The 16,972-nt window shown below is 43.7% G+C and overlaps 1 protein-coding gene across 1 annotated transcript in view; it reads left to right on the top strand.

Moving 5' to 3' along the window:
* The first annotated feature begins 314 nt into the window (after window positions 1-314).
* The window catches only part of FOXO3 (forkhead box O3), a 154,832-nt gene continuing 138,174 nt past the window's right edge, over window positions 315-16,972 (top strand). The window contains exon 1 of the mRNA XM_077289592.1: window positions 315-1,189. Coding sequence (XP_077145707.1) covers window positions 632-1,189 — 558 coding nt within the window. The 5' untranslated portion in view covers window positions 315-631. The remainder of the gene's footprint in view (window positions 1,190-16,972) is intronic.

The following is a 16,972-nucleotide window of genomic DNA, read 5'->3' as shown; positions in this document are numbered from 1 at the left end:
GGCCAGTGGGTGATGTGCTGGCCCTGTGGGTGATGTGCTGGCCCTGTGGGTGATGTGCTGGCCCTGTGGGTGATGTGCTGGCCCTGTGGGTGATGTGCTGGCCCTGTGGGTGATGTGCTGGCCCTGTGGGTGATGTGCTGGCCCAGGCACACTAGGGGACACGCTGTAGTATGTGACTATGGCTGCTGCTGCACGGTCAGGGAGACACTGTGCTGGTACAGGAATGCAGCAGGGAAGGAGTGTGCGGTGTGCTCTCCTCCCATCTGTGCCTCCTCCCAGTGGGCAGTGCTGGCAGGGTTAGGTTGTCTGCTCCCTGTGTGTGCCCCTCACTACAGCCAGGAGGGGAATGTGGCAGAGCCGTGCCCGCTGCACCCTCAGCACCAGCACGGAGCACAGGAGGTGTGAGGTGACGGCAGGAGCAGGGAGGTGATGTGCCCATGCCAGGGCTGCACATGGGCGGATGTGTACACTAGGCTAGGAGGGAGGTGGACGCCGCGGTGTGCCCCCTGTGAGCCTGGGACAAAGAGTGCACGGAGCCCGCATGATGCCCCTGCACCACTAGGCTCTGCCGGTCTCCTCGCTGCACAGCTCGGCACTACACACGTTGGCATCCCCCCTGCTTGCTGGCAGCATGGCAGACGCTGTGCCCCCCGCCTCGCCGGAGAGGGACGTGGATATAGACCCTGACTTCGAGCCGCAGAGCCGGCCCCGCTCCTGCACCTGGCCCCTGCAGCGCCCGGACTCTCAGGCCAGCCCGGCCAAGCCGGGCATCGGCGGGGACCTCGGGGACTCGTCCATTATCCCGGAGGAAGACGACGATGATGAAGAGGTGTCCGGCGCTTCAGCCGCGGCAGCCGGAGACTCCGGAGAGAGAGGGACGCTGCTGCTGGTGAGCGGCGGGGATGTGGCGGCGATGACGGTGCTGGCCGCCCCGGTCGGTGGACTGGACACCGTGCACACTGCGCTGGGGCCCGGAGGGAGCGCTGTCAGCGGGGCGGCCGGGCAGCAGAGGAAGTGCTCGTCCCGCAGGAATGCCTGGGGGAATATGTCCTATGCAGACCTCATCACCAGGGCCATCGAGAGCTCCCCGGACAAGAGGCTCACCCTGTCCCAGATCTACGACTGGATGGTCCGCTCCGTGCCCTACTTCAAGGACAAGGGGGACAGCAACAGCTCGGCGGGCTGGAAGGTGAGAGTGACGGGCACACGTGTGTGACTGGCAGCAATGCGCTCCCTGCCCGCCTGGCACACGGGGCAGTGACAGCACGGCAGTACGGCCGCGGGGTTATATACAAGGCATGTGTCTGGTGGTTATGTAGCCTGTCTGTGGTGTATAGGACTGTGTGTGTGCTTATATACTGTGTGTGTGCTTATATACTGTGTGTGTGTGCTTATATACAGTGTGTGTGTGCTTATATACAGTGTGTGTGTGCTTATATACAGTGTGTGTGAGCTTATATATAGTGTGTGTGAGCTTATATACTGTGTGTGTGAGCTTATATACAGTGTGTGTGTGCTTATATACAGTGTGTGAGCGTATATACAGTGTGTGTGTGTGCTTATATACAGTGTGTGTGCTTATATACAGTGTGTGTGTGCTTATATACTGTGTGTGTGTGCTTATATACAGTGTGTGTGTGCTTATATACAGTGTGTGTGAGCTTATATACAGTGTGTGTGTGCTTATATACTGTGTGTGTGTGCTTATATATAGTGTGTGTGAGCTTATATACTGTGTGTGTGAGCTTATATACAGTGTGTGTGTGCTTATATACAGTGTGTGAGCGTATATACAGTGTGTGTGTGTGCTTATATACAGTGTGTGTGCTTATATACAGTGTGTGTGTGCTTATATACTGTGTGTGTGTGCTTATATATAGTGTGTGTGCTTATATACAGTGTGTGTGTGCTTATATATAGTGTGTGTGTGCTTATATACAGTGTGTGTGCTTATATACAGTGTGTGTGTGCTTATATATAGTGTGTGTGAGCTTATATACAGTGTGTGCTTATATACAGTGTGTGTGTGCTTATATACAGTGTGTGAGCGTATATACAGTGTGTGTGTGCTTATATATAGTGTGTGTGAGCTTATATACTGTGTGTGCTTATATACAGTGTGTGTGTGCTTATATACAGTGTGTGCTTATATACAGTGTGTGTGTGTGCTTATATACTGTGTGTGTGTGCTTATATATAGTGTGTGTGAGCTTATATACTGTGTGTGTGAGCTTATATATAGTGTGTGTGAGCTTATATACTGTGTGTGTGAGCTTATATACAGTGTGTGTGTGCTTATATACAGTGTGAGCTTATATATAGTGTGTGTGAGCTTATATACTGTGTGTGTGTGCTTATATATAGTGTGTGTGAGCTTATATACTGTGTGTGTGAGCTTATATATAGTGTGTGTGAGCTTATATACTGTGTGTGTGAGCTTATATACAGTGTGTGTGTGCTTATATACAGTGTGTGTGTGCTTATATACAGTGTGTGTGTGCTTATATACAGTGTGTGCTTATATACAGTGTGTGTGTGCTTATATATAGTGTGTGTGAGCTTATATACTGTGTGTGTGAGCTTATATACAGTGTGTGTGTGTGCTTATATATAGTGTGTGTGAGCTTATATACTGTGTGTGCTTATATACAGTGTGTGTGTGCTTATATACAGTGTGTGCTTATATACAGTGTGTGTGTGCTTATATACAGTGTGTGCTTATATATAGTGTGTGTGTGCTTATATACTGTGTGTGCTTATATACAGTGTGTGCTTATATACAGTGTGTGCTTATATACAGTGTGTGTGCTTATATATAGTGTGTGTGAGCTTATATACTGTGTGTGTGAGCTTATATACAGTGTGTGCTTATATACAGTGTGTGTGTGCTTATATACAGTGTGTGAGCGTATATACAGTGTGTGTGAGCTTATATATAGTGTGTGAGCTTATATACTGTGTGTGTGTGCTTATATATAGTGTGTGTGAGCTTATATACTGTGTGTGAGCTTATATACAGTGTGTGCTTATATACAGTGTGTGCTTATATATATTGTGTGTGCTTATATACTGTGTGTGTGTGCTTATATATAGTGTGTGTGAGCTTATATACTGTGTGTGTGAGCTTATATACAGTGTGTGTGCTTATATACAGTGTGTGAGCGTATATACAGTGTGTGTGAGCTTATATATAGTGTGTGTGAGCTTATATACTGTGTGTGTGTGCTTATATATAGTGTGTGTGAGCTTATATACTGTGTGTGTGAGCTTATATACAGTGTGTGCTTATATATAGTGTGTGTGCTTATATACTGTGTGTGTGCTTATATACTGTGTGTGTGCTTATATACAGTGTGTGCTTATATATAGTGTGTGTGTGCTTATATACTGTGTGTGCTTATATACAGTGTGTGTGCTTATATACAGTGTGTGCTTATATACAGTGTGTGCTTATATACAGTGTGTGTGTGCTTATATACAGTGTGTGTGCTTATATACAGTGTGTGTGTGCTTATATACAGTGTGTGCTTATATACAGTGTGTGTGTGCTTATATACTGTGTGTGTGTGCTTATATACAGTGTGTGTGCTTATATACAGTGTGTGTGTGCTTATATACAGTGTGTGTGTGCTTATATACAGTGTGTGAGGTTATATACAGTGTGTGTGTGCTTATATACAGTGTGTGTGCTTATATACAGTGTGTGCTTATATACAGTGTGTGCTTATATATAGTGTGTGTGAGCTTATATACAGTGTGTGCTTATATACAGTGTGTGTGTGCTTATATACAGTGTGTGTGTGCTTATATATAGTGTGTGTGAGCTTATATACAGTGTGTGTGTGCTTATATACAGTGTGTGTGCTTATATACAGTGTGTGTGTGCTTATATATAGTGTGTGTGAGCTTATATACTGTGTGTGAGCTTATATACAGTGTGTGTGCTTATATATAGTGTGTGTGAGCTTATATACTGTGTGTGCTTATATACAGTGTGTGTGTGCTTATATACAGTGTGTGCTTATATACAGTGTGTGTGTGCTTATATACAGTGTGTGCTTATATATAGTGTGTGTGTGCTTATATACTGTGTGTGCTTATATACAGTGTGTGCTTATATACAGTGTGTGTGTGCTTATATATAGTGTGTGTGAGCTTATATACTGTGTGTGTGCTTATATACAGTGTGTGTGTGCTTATATACAGTGTGTGAGCGTATATACAGTATGTGTGAGCTTATATATAGTGTGTGTGAGCTTATATACTGTGTGTGTGAGCTTATATACAGTGTGTGCTTATATACAGTGTGTGCTTATATATATTGTGTGTGCTTATATACTGTGTGTGTGTGCTTATATATAGTGTGTGTGAGCTTATATACTGTGTGTGTGAGCTTATATACAGTGTGTGCTTATATACAGTGTGTGTGTGCTTATATACAGTGTGTGAGCGTATATACAGTGTGTGTGAGCTTATATATAGTGTGTGTGAGCTTATATACTGTGTGTGTGTGCTTATATATAGTGTGTGTGAGCTTATATACTGTGTGTGTGAGCTTATATACAGTGTGTGCTTATATACAGTGTGTGCTTATATATAGTGTGTGTGCTTATATACAGTGTGTGTGCTTATATACTGTGTGTGTGCTTATATACAGTGTGTGCTTATATATAGTGTGTGTGTGTGCTTATATACTGTGTGTGCTTATATACAGTGTGTGTGCTTATATACAGTGTGTGCTTATATACAGTGTGTGTGTGCTTATATACAGTGTGTGTGCTTATATACAGTGTGTGTGTGCTTATATACAGTGTGTGCTTATATACAGTGTGTGTGTGCTTATATACTGTGTGTGTGCTTATATACAGTGTGTGTGCTTATATACAGTGTGTGTGTGCTTATATACAGTGTGTGTGTGCTTATATACAGTGTGTGTGTGCTTATATACAGTGTGTGAGGTTATATACAGTGTGTGTGTGCTTATATACAGTGTGTGTGCTTATATACAGTGTGTGCTTATATACAGTGTGTGCTTATATATAGTGTGTGTGAGCTTATATACAGTGTGTGCTTATATACAGTGTGTGTGTGCTTATATACAGTGTGTGTGAGCTTATATACTGTGTGTGTGTGCTTATATACAGTGTGTGTGTGCTTATATACAGTGTGTGAGCTTATATACAGTGTGTGTGTGCTTATATACAGTGTGTGCTTATATATAGTGTGTGTGTGCTTATATATAGTGTGTGTGAGCTTATATACAGTGTGTGTGAGCTTATATACAGTGTGTGCTTATATACAGTGTGTGTGTGCTTATATACAGTGTGTGTGTGTGCTTATATACAGTGTGTGCTTATATATAGTGTGTGTGAGCTTATATACAGTGTGTGTGTGCTTATATATAGTGTGTGTGAGCTTATATATAGTGTGAGCTTATATACAGTGTGTGAGCTTATATACAGTGTGTGCTTATATACAGTGTGTGCTTATATATAGTGTGTGTGTGTGTGTGCTTATATACAGTGTGAGCTTATATATAGTGTGTGTGAGCTTATATACAGTGTGTGTGTGCTTATATACAGTGTGTGAGGTTATATACAGTGTGTGAGGTTATATACAGTGTGTGTGCTTATATATAGTGTGTGTGTGCTTATATACAGTGTGTGAGGTTATATACAGTGTGTGAGGTTATATACAGTGTGTGTGTGCTTATATATAGTGTGTGTGTGCTTATATACAGTGTGTGAGCTTATATACAGTGTGTGTGTGCTTATATACAGTGTGTGTGCTTATATACAGTGTGTGTGCTTATATACAGTGTGTGAGCTTATATACAGTGTGTGTGTGCTTATATACAGTGTGTGTGTGCTTATATACAGTGTGTGCTTATATATAGTGTGTGTGAGCTTACATACAGTGTGTGTGTGCTTATATACAGTGTGTGTGCTTATATACAGTGTGTGTGCTTATATACAGTGTGTGCTTATATACATAGTGTGTGCTTATATACAGTGTGCTTATATACAGTGTGTGTGCTTGTATACAGTGTGTGTGTGCTTGTATACAGTGTGTGTACTTATATATTGTGTGTGCTTATATACAGTGTGTGTGCTTATATACAGTGTGTGAGCTTATATACAGTGTGTGTGAGCTTATATACAGTGTGTGCTTATATACAGTGTGTGCTTATATACAGTGTGTGTGTGGTTATATACAGTGTGTGTGTGGTTATATACAGTGTGTGCTTATATACAGTGTGTGAGCTTATATACAGTGTGAGCTTATATACAGTGTGTGAGCTTATATACAGTGTGTGTGCTTATATACAGTGTGTGTGTGCTTATATACAGTGTGAGCTTATATACAGTGTGTGAGCTTATATACAGTGTGTGCTTATATAGTGTGTGTGCTTGTATACAGTGTACTTATATATTGTGTGTGCTTATATACAGTGTGCGTGCTTATATACAGTGTGTGAGCTTATATACAGTGTGTGTGAGCTTATATACAGTGTGTGCTTATATAGTGTGTGCTTATATACAGTGTGTGTGTGGTTATATACAGTGTGTGTGCTTATATACAGTGTGTGCTTATATACAGTGTGTGTGCGTATATACAGTGTGTGCTTATATACACAGCATCTGTGCAGTGTGTGCTTATATACAATGTGTGTGTGCATGTATACAGTAGTGTGTATTTATACACAGTGTATGTCTGTCTTTACATACAGTGTGTGTTTATATACTGTGTGTGTGTTTATATTTGCAGCATCAATAGTAAAAAGATGTAATGTTAAAAATAATAAAAAAACAAAAAACCTGCTATTCTTACCTTCCGTCGCCCGACGATGCGCTTGCGCCTGTCGCCATCTGCCGTTCCCAGAGATGCATTGCGAAATTACTCAGAAGACTTAGCGGTCTCGCGAGACCGCTAAGTCATCTGGGTAATTTCGCAATCCATCCTGGGAACGGAAGATGGCGGCAGCCGTGCGCGCAACGACAGAGCTTCGCTGGATCCCGGCGGGTGAGTATATAACTATTTTTAATTTTTTTTTAACAGGGATAATATGGTGCCCACACTGCTAAATACTGCGTGGGCTGTGTTATATACCGTGTGGCTGCTATATACTACATGGGCACTGTTATATACTGCGTGGGCTGTGCTATATACTACGTGCCCTGTGTTATATACTGCGTGGCCTGTGTTATATACTATGTCACCTGTGTTATATACTACGTCACCTGTGTTATATACTGTGTGGCTGATATATACTGCAAGGCCTGTGTTATATACTACGTCGCCTGTGTTATATACTGCGTGGCTGCTATATACTGCGTGGGCTGTGTTATATAGTACGTGGGCTGTGTTATATACTGTATGGGCTGTGTTATATACTGCGTGGCCTGTAGTAACGCAACGGGTATTCTACAATATGTATGTATGTATATAGCAGCCACATAGTATATAGCACAGGCCACATAGTATTTGTCTGCTATATACTACATGGCTCCTATATACTATGTGGCTGCTATATACATACATACATACATATTCTAGAATACCCGATGCGTTAGAATCGGGCCACCATCTAGTGTGTGTGTGTGTGTATATATATATATATATATATATATATATATATATATATCCTTTATAGAGAGAATACACATGATAGTGAGTTGTTGTATACAGTGTATGTATGATAGTGGTGTGTGGTTATAAATACAGCATAGGACATGATTGTGAGATCTTATATAGATAATACTGCATGTGTGCATGTTTTGTATGTGTTCTTGTATGGATATTATGTATGATCATTTTGTATGTGTGGCTATATGGATTGTATGTATGATAGTTCTGTATGTCTAGTCGTATGGCGTGTATGTACGATGGGTTGCTCTGTGTGGTTATATGGAGTGTATATATGCGATACATGGACGTGTACAATAGTGTGTATGTTTGTATATATAGAACACTTGTATGCTTTGTGTGCATTCTATGCAATAAATGCATGATAGTGTATTCTCAAATGTTTAGGAATTCAGTATATGTATCATAGTGTGTGTATAGATAAATATCTCCCTATAGATATATATGGTAGAATGGGTGTTGTGTGTGTGTATATACACTATATTGTGTTTGGCGATATGTATGAAAGTGTGTAATATATGTACACTACATACGTTTTCAGATGCAGGTATGATACAGTACATAATAGTAAGTGTATGCGCATACACATCTATATATCTAGATATATATAGATATGCATATATATATATATGTATATACTGTATATAATATACAGTATATATCACACACACTAATGAAGTGTTTTTTCTTTGTAAATGATTAATTAAGAAGCGCTACCTCTATCTTTGTCTGAACCGGATATCATCGCACCTACGGTAGTTTTCTATTAGACCCACCAAGTGCTGATCTTTTGAGCAATGTCTGCAGTGTGGGGTGCACTGTTTGGACATATGTATAGTCGTGTGTGTAAGTATATACAGTATATACACACACATATATGTATCTGTTACGCGAGTTATCAGTGCACTACATATTCCATGCAATGCTCTAAGGTGCGTGTACCCTTGTTATATTTTAGTGAATACAAGCAGATCTTATATATAATAATAATCTACAAGAAGGATGGCTTTTTGTCTGTATATGCAGATACATTGGCGTGCCATATAGATTGATGTACATAGCTTGTCCTTATGATTGAGGCTAATGTAAACCAAGAATCCCACCTCCGGATCAGAGTATATGCGGAATATGAAATAGAGTACTGCAAATATTTGGCAATCTATAAACGTCATTGCCGCATTTCAGTCATTCCCTTGTAATTGTGGTGACGCTCTCAGGTATGTATTGATAAGTGGTGATCATACCGTTGTACGGTGCCGTTAGGTGATCACGTTTTCTCTCCAGTAGTTACTTGTATATCCTGCATCACGTTTCCGTCATCCATATAAGCAGTGTATGTGCAGACAAGTCATGGATGATACCTGACATAGTGTTTATATGGGGCAGTAGTTCTACAATCACAATATGCCCTTTATGGGTACATAAGGCCGGCGTCACACTGGCGTATTGCATCGGATGAGAGAGCATCGGATGCGATATGCTAATGACACTCGGCTCCTGCTCGCAGCAGAGCAGGAGCCGAGTGTCATGCGTCTGTGCTCCGATTCTCTCGCACAGGGAGGATCGGAGCACAGCTGCGGAGGAGGCGGAGAAATGAATTTCTCCATCTCCTCCATTGCTGGGGTCCGCTTATAACGCACATCACTCAGATGATATCCGAGTGATGTGCGTTGTCTCACTCGCACCCATAGGCTTATATGGGTGCGAGTGAGCCGAGAGTTTTCCTCGGTCCGAGACAAAAAGTCGGCTGCTGGGAGCTGCCCCATATGATAACATTGGTCCGAGTGCAATGCGATTTTTTATCGCATTGCACTCGGCCGTTTAAAACGCCAGTGTGACGCCGGCCTCATAGTAGATATTATGCAGTTCCAGCAGAAAAGAGTCCTTCATGGTAATAGGTTAATTTTGACACCTTTTTATTATGTTGATTCACCTGCTGTCAGGACATTAGGAGGACACTGTATTTTGGATATTCTTCTATTTCAGGTGATTGCAGTAAAAGTTGGGGCGATATTTCAGGATCACTTCCTGTCATGACTTCTAGGCCATGTAGGGGGAGTTATTGAGTTCATCTGATGAGTACCAGGGATTGATATTGTACATAGACTTCTTTTCATTCTTCTTAATCAGGATCAACACACATATTTCTGACCAAACAAGACCAATCTTGATGAAATTGGGCTAAGTTGCCATTTACACCGACAGATATTTTGGTAGGATAGAACCTAACAACCTCATACACGTTAAACTATTGTCAGCTGAACTCGCCAGGTTCGGCCACCAGTGTAAAGGCCCCGTCTCACTAAGCGATTTACCAACGATCACGACCAGCGATACGACCTGGCCGTGATCGTTGGTAAGTCGCTGTGTGGTCGCTGGGGAGCTGTCACACAGACAGCTCTCTCCAGCGACCAACGATCAGGGGAACCTCTTCGGCATCGTTGAAACTGTCTTCAACGATGCCGAAGTCCCCCTGCAGCACCCGGGTAACCAGGGTAAACATCGGGTTACTAAGCGCAGGGCCGTGCTTAGTAACCCGATGTTTACCCTGGTTACCAAAAAAAACAAACAATACATACTCGCCTTCTGATGTCCGTCAGGTCCCTTGCCGTCTGCTTCCTGCTCTGACTGAGATCCGGCCGTACACTGAGAGCAGAGCGCAGCGGTGACGTCACTGCTGTGCTCTCACTTCTCACTGTACGGCCGGCAGTCAGTGAGAGCAGGAAGCAGACGGCAAGGGACCTGACGGACATCAGAAGGCGAGTATGTATTCTTTGTTTTTTTTTACATTTACGCTGGTAACCAGGGTAAACATCGGGTTACTAAGCGCGGCCCTGCGCTTAGTAACCCGATGTTTACCCTGGTTACCAGTGAAGACATCGCTGGATCGGTGTCACACACACCGATTCAGCGATGTCAGCGGGGCCTCAACGACCAAAAAAAGGTCCAGGCCATTCCGACACGACCAGCGATCTCACAGCAGGGGCCTGATCGCTGGTACGTGTCACACATAGCGAGATCGCTATGGAGGTCGCTGTTGCGTCACAAAACTTGTGACTCAGCAGCGATATCGCTAGCGATCTCGCTATGTGAGACGGGGCCTTAATGTGTGTGGTAGCCCCAGACAGATGATGATGACTCAGCATATCCATTTTCGGGCTGCTAGTCGTATTGTTTAGAGAAAAGCCATCGCCAGAAGAGTCTGGCAGCAGCTCTTTCATAGAGAACATGGGAGTGCTCAGCTGGGCAAATGTTCCCATGTATGGGAGATCCGGGTGAGACAGGTGTTAGCCGATAGCCATCTAAAGTGTACAGAGGGCTTTACGGCCCATATGCACATTAGACATGTCAGCCAAACCCGCCGATATTAACAAGATCGTCCGACAGTCTAATGTGCTTGGGGGCAACAGGTGACTGATGGTCGGGGAAAATATCGGTCAGGCATTTCCGATGTTCTTCTCCCAAAGATAAACCAACGTTCAACATGTCAGCTGACGACATTCTCATAGAGAACACGAGCACTTGGCCGAGCGAACATTCCTGTGTACGTAAAAGTCGCTTGAGATGGCTGTTGTCCGAAAGATCATCCAAAGCATCATTCGGCCTAGAGCCTTCTCACATGTATGGCCAGCATTACTCTCATGTTCCTTATTTGTTAGCGTCCCAAGATATAAGTTACCTATTCCCTATAGATATCTTTCAGAGCCTGACTACATACTGCTACAACTATTGTGGTTTGCAGAGAAGGCTGGAGAAACAATAAAAGCGCAATAGGGTCTTATCCGGTGATGGAGGACAGTAGGGTGAGAGGAGGTGCTCATCTGATAAGGTGGTGTGATACAGAACAATTGGTATAGCTCAGTGTCAGCTGCTGCAGACCCACCGGTAAAAACGGATAACAATTCGGAAAGGATAAAGATGGGTTATCTGCGCTGCTGATGAAAAAGGGAATAAAGATTCCAGGAGACAGGATACAATTCTGTGCGGTTTGTTGTCAATGTGTTTCAAACTCATCCGACTTGTTTAGCAGGACAAATCACAGGTGCCTTGTGCTGATGAAGACGATGGATGACTTGGAAACGCGTTGACAATAGACCGCACAGCGTTTTATCCTGTCTCCTGGAATCTTCATTCAGGTTTTCAGCAGCAGCGCAGATCTTGATCCTTTCCAATTAATCATTGTGGTTGGCAGACTGATTCCAATCACATCAGAATGCCTTTTACACACACCAATATCAAATTGGTGTCAGTCTGATTGGAGAGAAATATGTCTGTGCGCTTAGAGGAGGCCTGCTCAGGACAATGATGTGAAGGGTCTTAGAAATGTTCACTCAAGATCAATGCCCAGTGTAAAGTCATAAAGAGAAGCAAGAAAGCGCTTGTCTATGGGCTGATCGCATTGTACCAAAGCCATTGCATTTATATATAGGGGAGACGCACATGAACGCTTGGCTGAGCACTCCTGTATGGGGGAGTTGTGCCCAACGAATGTAGTATGGACAGCTTTAGTGTCAGTCCGGCATACCGCCAACTTCAGACCTGAACACTTTTCTGTCATCCATACCACACAGTAGAATTTTTTTATACACCTCACTACTTAGAAATGACCTTGCTGGAATTGAAGATTTATCAGTACTAGTGCAAAGCAAAATTGGAGCCCATGGCAGCCTATCACAGCCACAATGTAGCATTACATAGCACCAATTGCAATGAATGCAAGAACCAAGGTAGAATATTCATGGGAGAAAAAGAGTAAAACTAGTGCGGTATATGGATAGGCACTCCTTCCGGAAACCATCCCTTTAAGGTATCATCCTGCTGACCTTACTGAAACAGTAGTAAAACAGTGACACTACTATGACAGAATTAAGAAATCAGTATATTGCACAAAAAAAAGCAAATGTTGATTGTAGCAGAGTATTTCACCCTTGGAAATGCTTAGAATATACGTGGATTTATGCCACTGATTTGTTGTCAGTTCTGCTGGATATTTTCTACCAGAAGGGCAGGATTACACAAGCGTAGAAAAGATCGTTCCGAGTTTCATCGAGAGGAGTGGGATTCTTTTTTTTTTCTCAGTTGTCATCTGTCTGCAATCAGTTTTTTTGTTTTTACAGCATCAGCCATTAATCATTTACAGTTTCCTATGTTACAGAATTGCAATGTATCCATGAACATCGGATGCTGTACTGTGTCTCTGTATGGCATCCGATTGGTTTTATTTTTCTTTTTTAAGCACCGAAAGACTTGAATGAGCGAGAGTCATCCGATTTGCAGAAGAAACTAGTGCATACTGTAATTTTATTTATTTTTTTCACATGCTAATTCGGTCAGTGAACAAAAAATTGCTTATCTGCACTGCCCCGTTGAATAACATTGGTGCTGTTCGTATTTTTCATGGTTAGCACTCAGGCCGCAAATACGATCATGTGAGCGAACCCAAAGAGAGAAAAAATGGTATAGTGAATGGTAATACCATAAGGCTATGTTCACATGTCCGGTAATCATCCGTTAGAACAGATCCAGCAGCGATCTGTGGAAAATGGATCCGTTAATTTGCCGTCTGTTTTTCTTTCATTTGAAAATGATCAGTTTTATGCTTACTGGATCAGTTTCAAAGTGAACAGAATGAATAGCTATTGGATCTGTTTTCCGTAGACTTCATGGTTAAAAAATGGATCTAGTTGAAATTGTTTTTTTTTTAGCTGGAAAAAAGAGTTGTGTATGTAGAACTTTTTTGATAATGGATTTCTGCTGGATCTGTTCTAATTGATGATTACTGGGCATGTGAACATAGTGGTTACCATTCAGTAACGGCTTAGGCTACTTTCACACTAGCGTTAATACGTCGCAAATGCGTCGTTTTGCCGAAAAAACGCATCCTGCAAAAGTGCTTGCAGGATGCGTTTTTTCTGCATTGACTAACATTTGCGACGCATTGCCACACGTCGCAACCGTCGTGCGACGGTTGCGCCGTGCTGTGGCGGACCGTCGGGAGCAAAAAACGTTACATGTAACGTTTTTTGCTCCCGACGGTCCGCTTTTTCCGACCGCGCATGCGCGGCCGGAACTCCGCCCCCACCTCCCCGCACCTCACAATGGGGCAACGGATGCGCTGGAAAAATGCATCCGCTGCCCCCGTTGTGCGGCGGAGACAACGCTAGCGTCGGGAACCTCGGCCCGACGTACTGCGACGGGCCGAGCCCGACGCTAGTGTGAAAGTAGCCTTAGCAAAGGGCATGGTGCTGTTGGATTAGTGCAGTGAGCGAGCTCTGGTTGTTTCACATGAAGGAGGGTTGTAGGAGCCCTCTCTATGCTGGGAATCCGCAAACTGGAAGTTCAAGTCCCGAGTTTTGCAAAGAAGATCTTTTAAACCCCTCATAAACATTAGACTAAAGGTACCTTCACACGAAGCGACGCTGCAGCGATAGCGACAACGATGCCGATCGCTGCAGCGTCGCTGTTTGATCGCTGGGGAGCTGTCACACAGACCGCTCTCCAGCGACCAACGATGCCGAGGTCCCCGGGTAACCAGGGTAAACATCGGGTTGCTAAGCGCAGGGCCGCGCTTAGTAACCCGATGTTTACCCTGGTTACCAGCGTAAAAGTAAAAAAAACAAACAGCACATGCTCACCTGCGCGTCCCCCAGCGTCCGCTTCCTGACACTGACTGAGCTCCGGCCCTAACAGCACAGCGGTGACGTCACCGCTGTGCTTTCACTTTCACTTTAGGGCCGGCGCTCAGTAAGTGTCAGGAAGCAGACGCTGGGGGACGCGCAGGTGAGCATGTACTGTTTGTTTTTTTTACTTTTACGCTGGTAACCAGGGTGTAAACATCGGGTTACTAAACGCGGCCCTGCGCTTGGTAACCCGATGTTTACCCTGGTTACCAGTGTAAAACATCGCTGGTATACACGGCGATCGGACGACCAAATAAAGTTCTGGACTTTATTCAGCGACCAGCGACATCACAGCAGGATCCTGATCGCTGCTGCGTGTCAAACTAAACGATATCGCTAGCGAGGACGCTGCAACGTCACGGATCGCTAGCGATATCGTTACAAAGTCGTTTCGTGTGAAGGTACCTTAATGGCCCAGCACACCGTTAGGGTATGTGCACACGTTCAGGATTTCTTGCAGAAATTTCCTGAAGAAAACCGGAAATTTTCTGCAAGAAATCCGCATTTTTTTTTTGCGTTTTTTTTTCCGTTTTTTTCGCGTTTTTTTAGCATTCTGCAAGCGTAATTAGCTTGCAGAATGCTAAAGTTTTCCAAGCGATCTGTAGCATCGCTTGGAAAACTGACTGACAAGTTGGTCACACTTGTCAAACATACTGTTTGACAAGTGTGACCAACTTTTTACTATAGATGCAGCTTATGCAGCATCTATAGTAAAAGATAGAATGTTTAAAAATAATAAAAAAAATAAAAAAATGCTTATACTCACCCAGACATCTCATCAGCGGCATCCGTTCGTCTTCCTATAGCTGGTGTGTGCGCGCAGGACCTTCCGTGACGTCACGGTCACGTGAGCGGTCACATGACCGCTCACGACCAATCACAGGACAGTGACGTCATCGGCGAGGTCCTTCGCCGCACATCAGCTACAGGAACCGAACGGCAGCGTGCAGTGGAGGCGGGAACACTGCGCGGGACATCGAGGGTGAGTATATCGCTATTTTTTATTTTATTTCTTATTTTTTGACCACTTATATGGTGCCGAGTGCGTGGAGGAGAGTCTCCTCTCCTCCACCCTGGGTACCAACCGCACATAATCTGCTTACTTCCCGCATGGTGTGCACAGCCCCATGCGGGAAGTAAGCAGATCAATGGACCCCTAGGTGTGCGGAATCCCTGCAATTCCGCATTTTTAATGAACATGTTGCTTTTTTTTCCGCTATGCGATTTTTTCGCGGAAAAAATCGCAACATTTGCACAAAAAATGCGGAATACCTTGTAAATAATAGGAGGCATAGGTTAGCGTTTTTTTCGCGTTTTTATCACGTTTTTATAGCGAAAAAACGCGAAAAAAACGCTAAAAATCCTGAACGTGTGCACATGGCCTTAGCAGCGAGTTTGGCCATGTGCACACGTTCAGTATTTTTCGCGTTTTTATCGCGTTTTTTCGCTATAAAAACGTGATAAAAACGCGAAAAAAACGCTTACATATGCCTCCCATTATTTTCAGTGTATTCCGCATTTTTTGTGCAAATGTAGCCTTTTTTTCCGCGAAAAAATCGCATCGCGGAAAAAAAAGCAACATGTTCATTAAAATGCGGAATTGCAGGGGATTCCGCACACCTAGGGGTCCATTGATCTGCTTACTTCCCGCACGGGGCTGTGCCCTCGATGCGGGAAGTAAGCAGATTATGTGCGGTTGGTACCCAGGGTGGAGGAGAGGAGACTCTCCTCCACGCACTGGGCACCATATAATTGGTAAAAAAATAAGAATTAAAATAAAAAATAGTCCTATACTCACCCTCGATGTCCCCCGAAGTGTTCCCGCCTCTGTGCTGCACGCTGGCTGGTTCCTGTAGCTGGTGTGCGGTGAAGGACCTTGCCGAATGACGTCACTGTCCTGTGATTGGTCGAGACCGCTCACGTGACCGTGACGTCATGGAAGGCCCTGCGCGCACACACCATCTATACGGAACGGACGCCGGTGAGGAGATCTGATGTCTGCGGGTGAGTATAAGCATTTTTTTTATTTTTTTTATTATTTTTAAACGTTCTATCTTTTACTATAGATGCTGCAAAAGCAGCATCTATAGTAACAAGTTGGTCACACTTGTCAAACGCTATGTTTGACAAGTGTGACCAACTTGTCAGTCAGTTTTCCAAGCGATGCTACAGATCGCTTGGAGCATTCTGCAAGCTAATTACGCTTGCAGAATGCTAAAAAAACGCAAAAAAAACGGGAAAAAAACGCAAAAAAAAAATGCGGATTTCTTGCAGAGAATTTCCGGTTTTCTTCAGGAAATTTCTGCAAGAAATCCGCAACGTGTGCACATACCCTTTGGCCAATGGTCTAATGTGTATGGGAGCCTAGGGCAAGTGATTGTTGGGGGAATTAGGAATCCAGCATGTCTGATTTTAGGCTCCTGATACTTTTGTTCTCCCTGAGATAAGCCGCACCAGTCCACTCAGATAAGCAGGCACTCATAGCTGCTTGGCTGATAGCCATTTAATGTGTATGGGGGGCTCTAAAGGCTGAGTCACACATAACGATATCGTTAACGATATCGTTGCAACGTCACGTTTTTGGTGACGTAGCAACGATCCCGCTAACGATCTTGTTATGTGTGACAGCGACCAACGATCAGGCC

Source organism: Ranitomeya variabilis, chromosome 2, assembly GCF_051348905.1.
Source record: "Ranitomeya variabilis isolate aRanVar5 chromosome 2, aRanVar5.hap1, whole genome shotgun sequence".
Classification (NCBI taxonomy): Eukaryota; Metazoa; Chordata; class Amphibia; order Anura; family Dendrobatidae; genus Ranitomeya; species Ranitomeya variabilis.
This window is presented reverse-complemented; position numbering and strand designations above follow the sequence as displayed.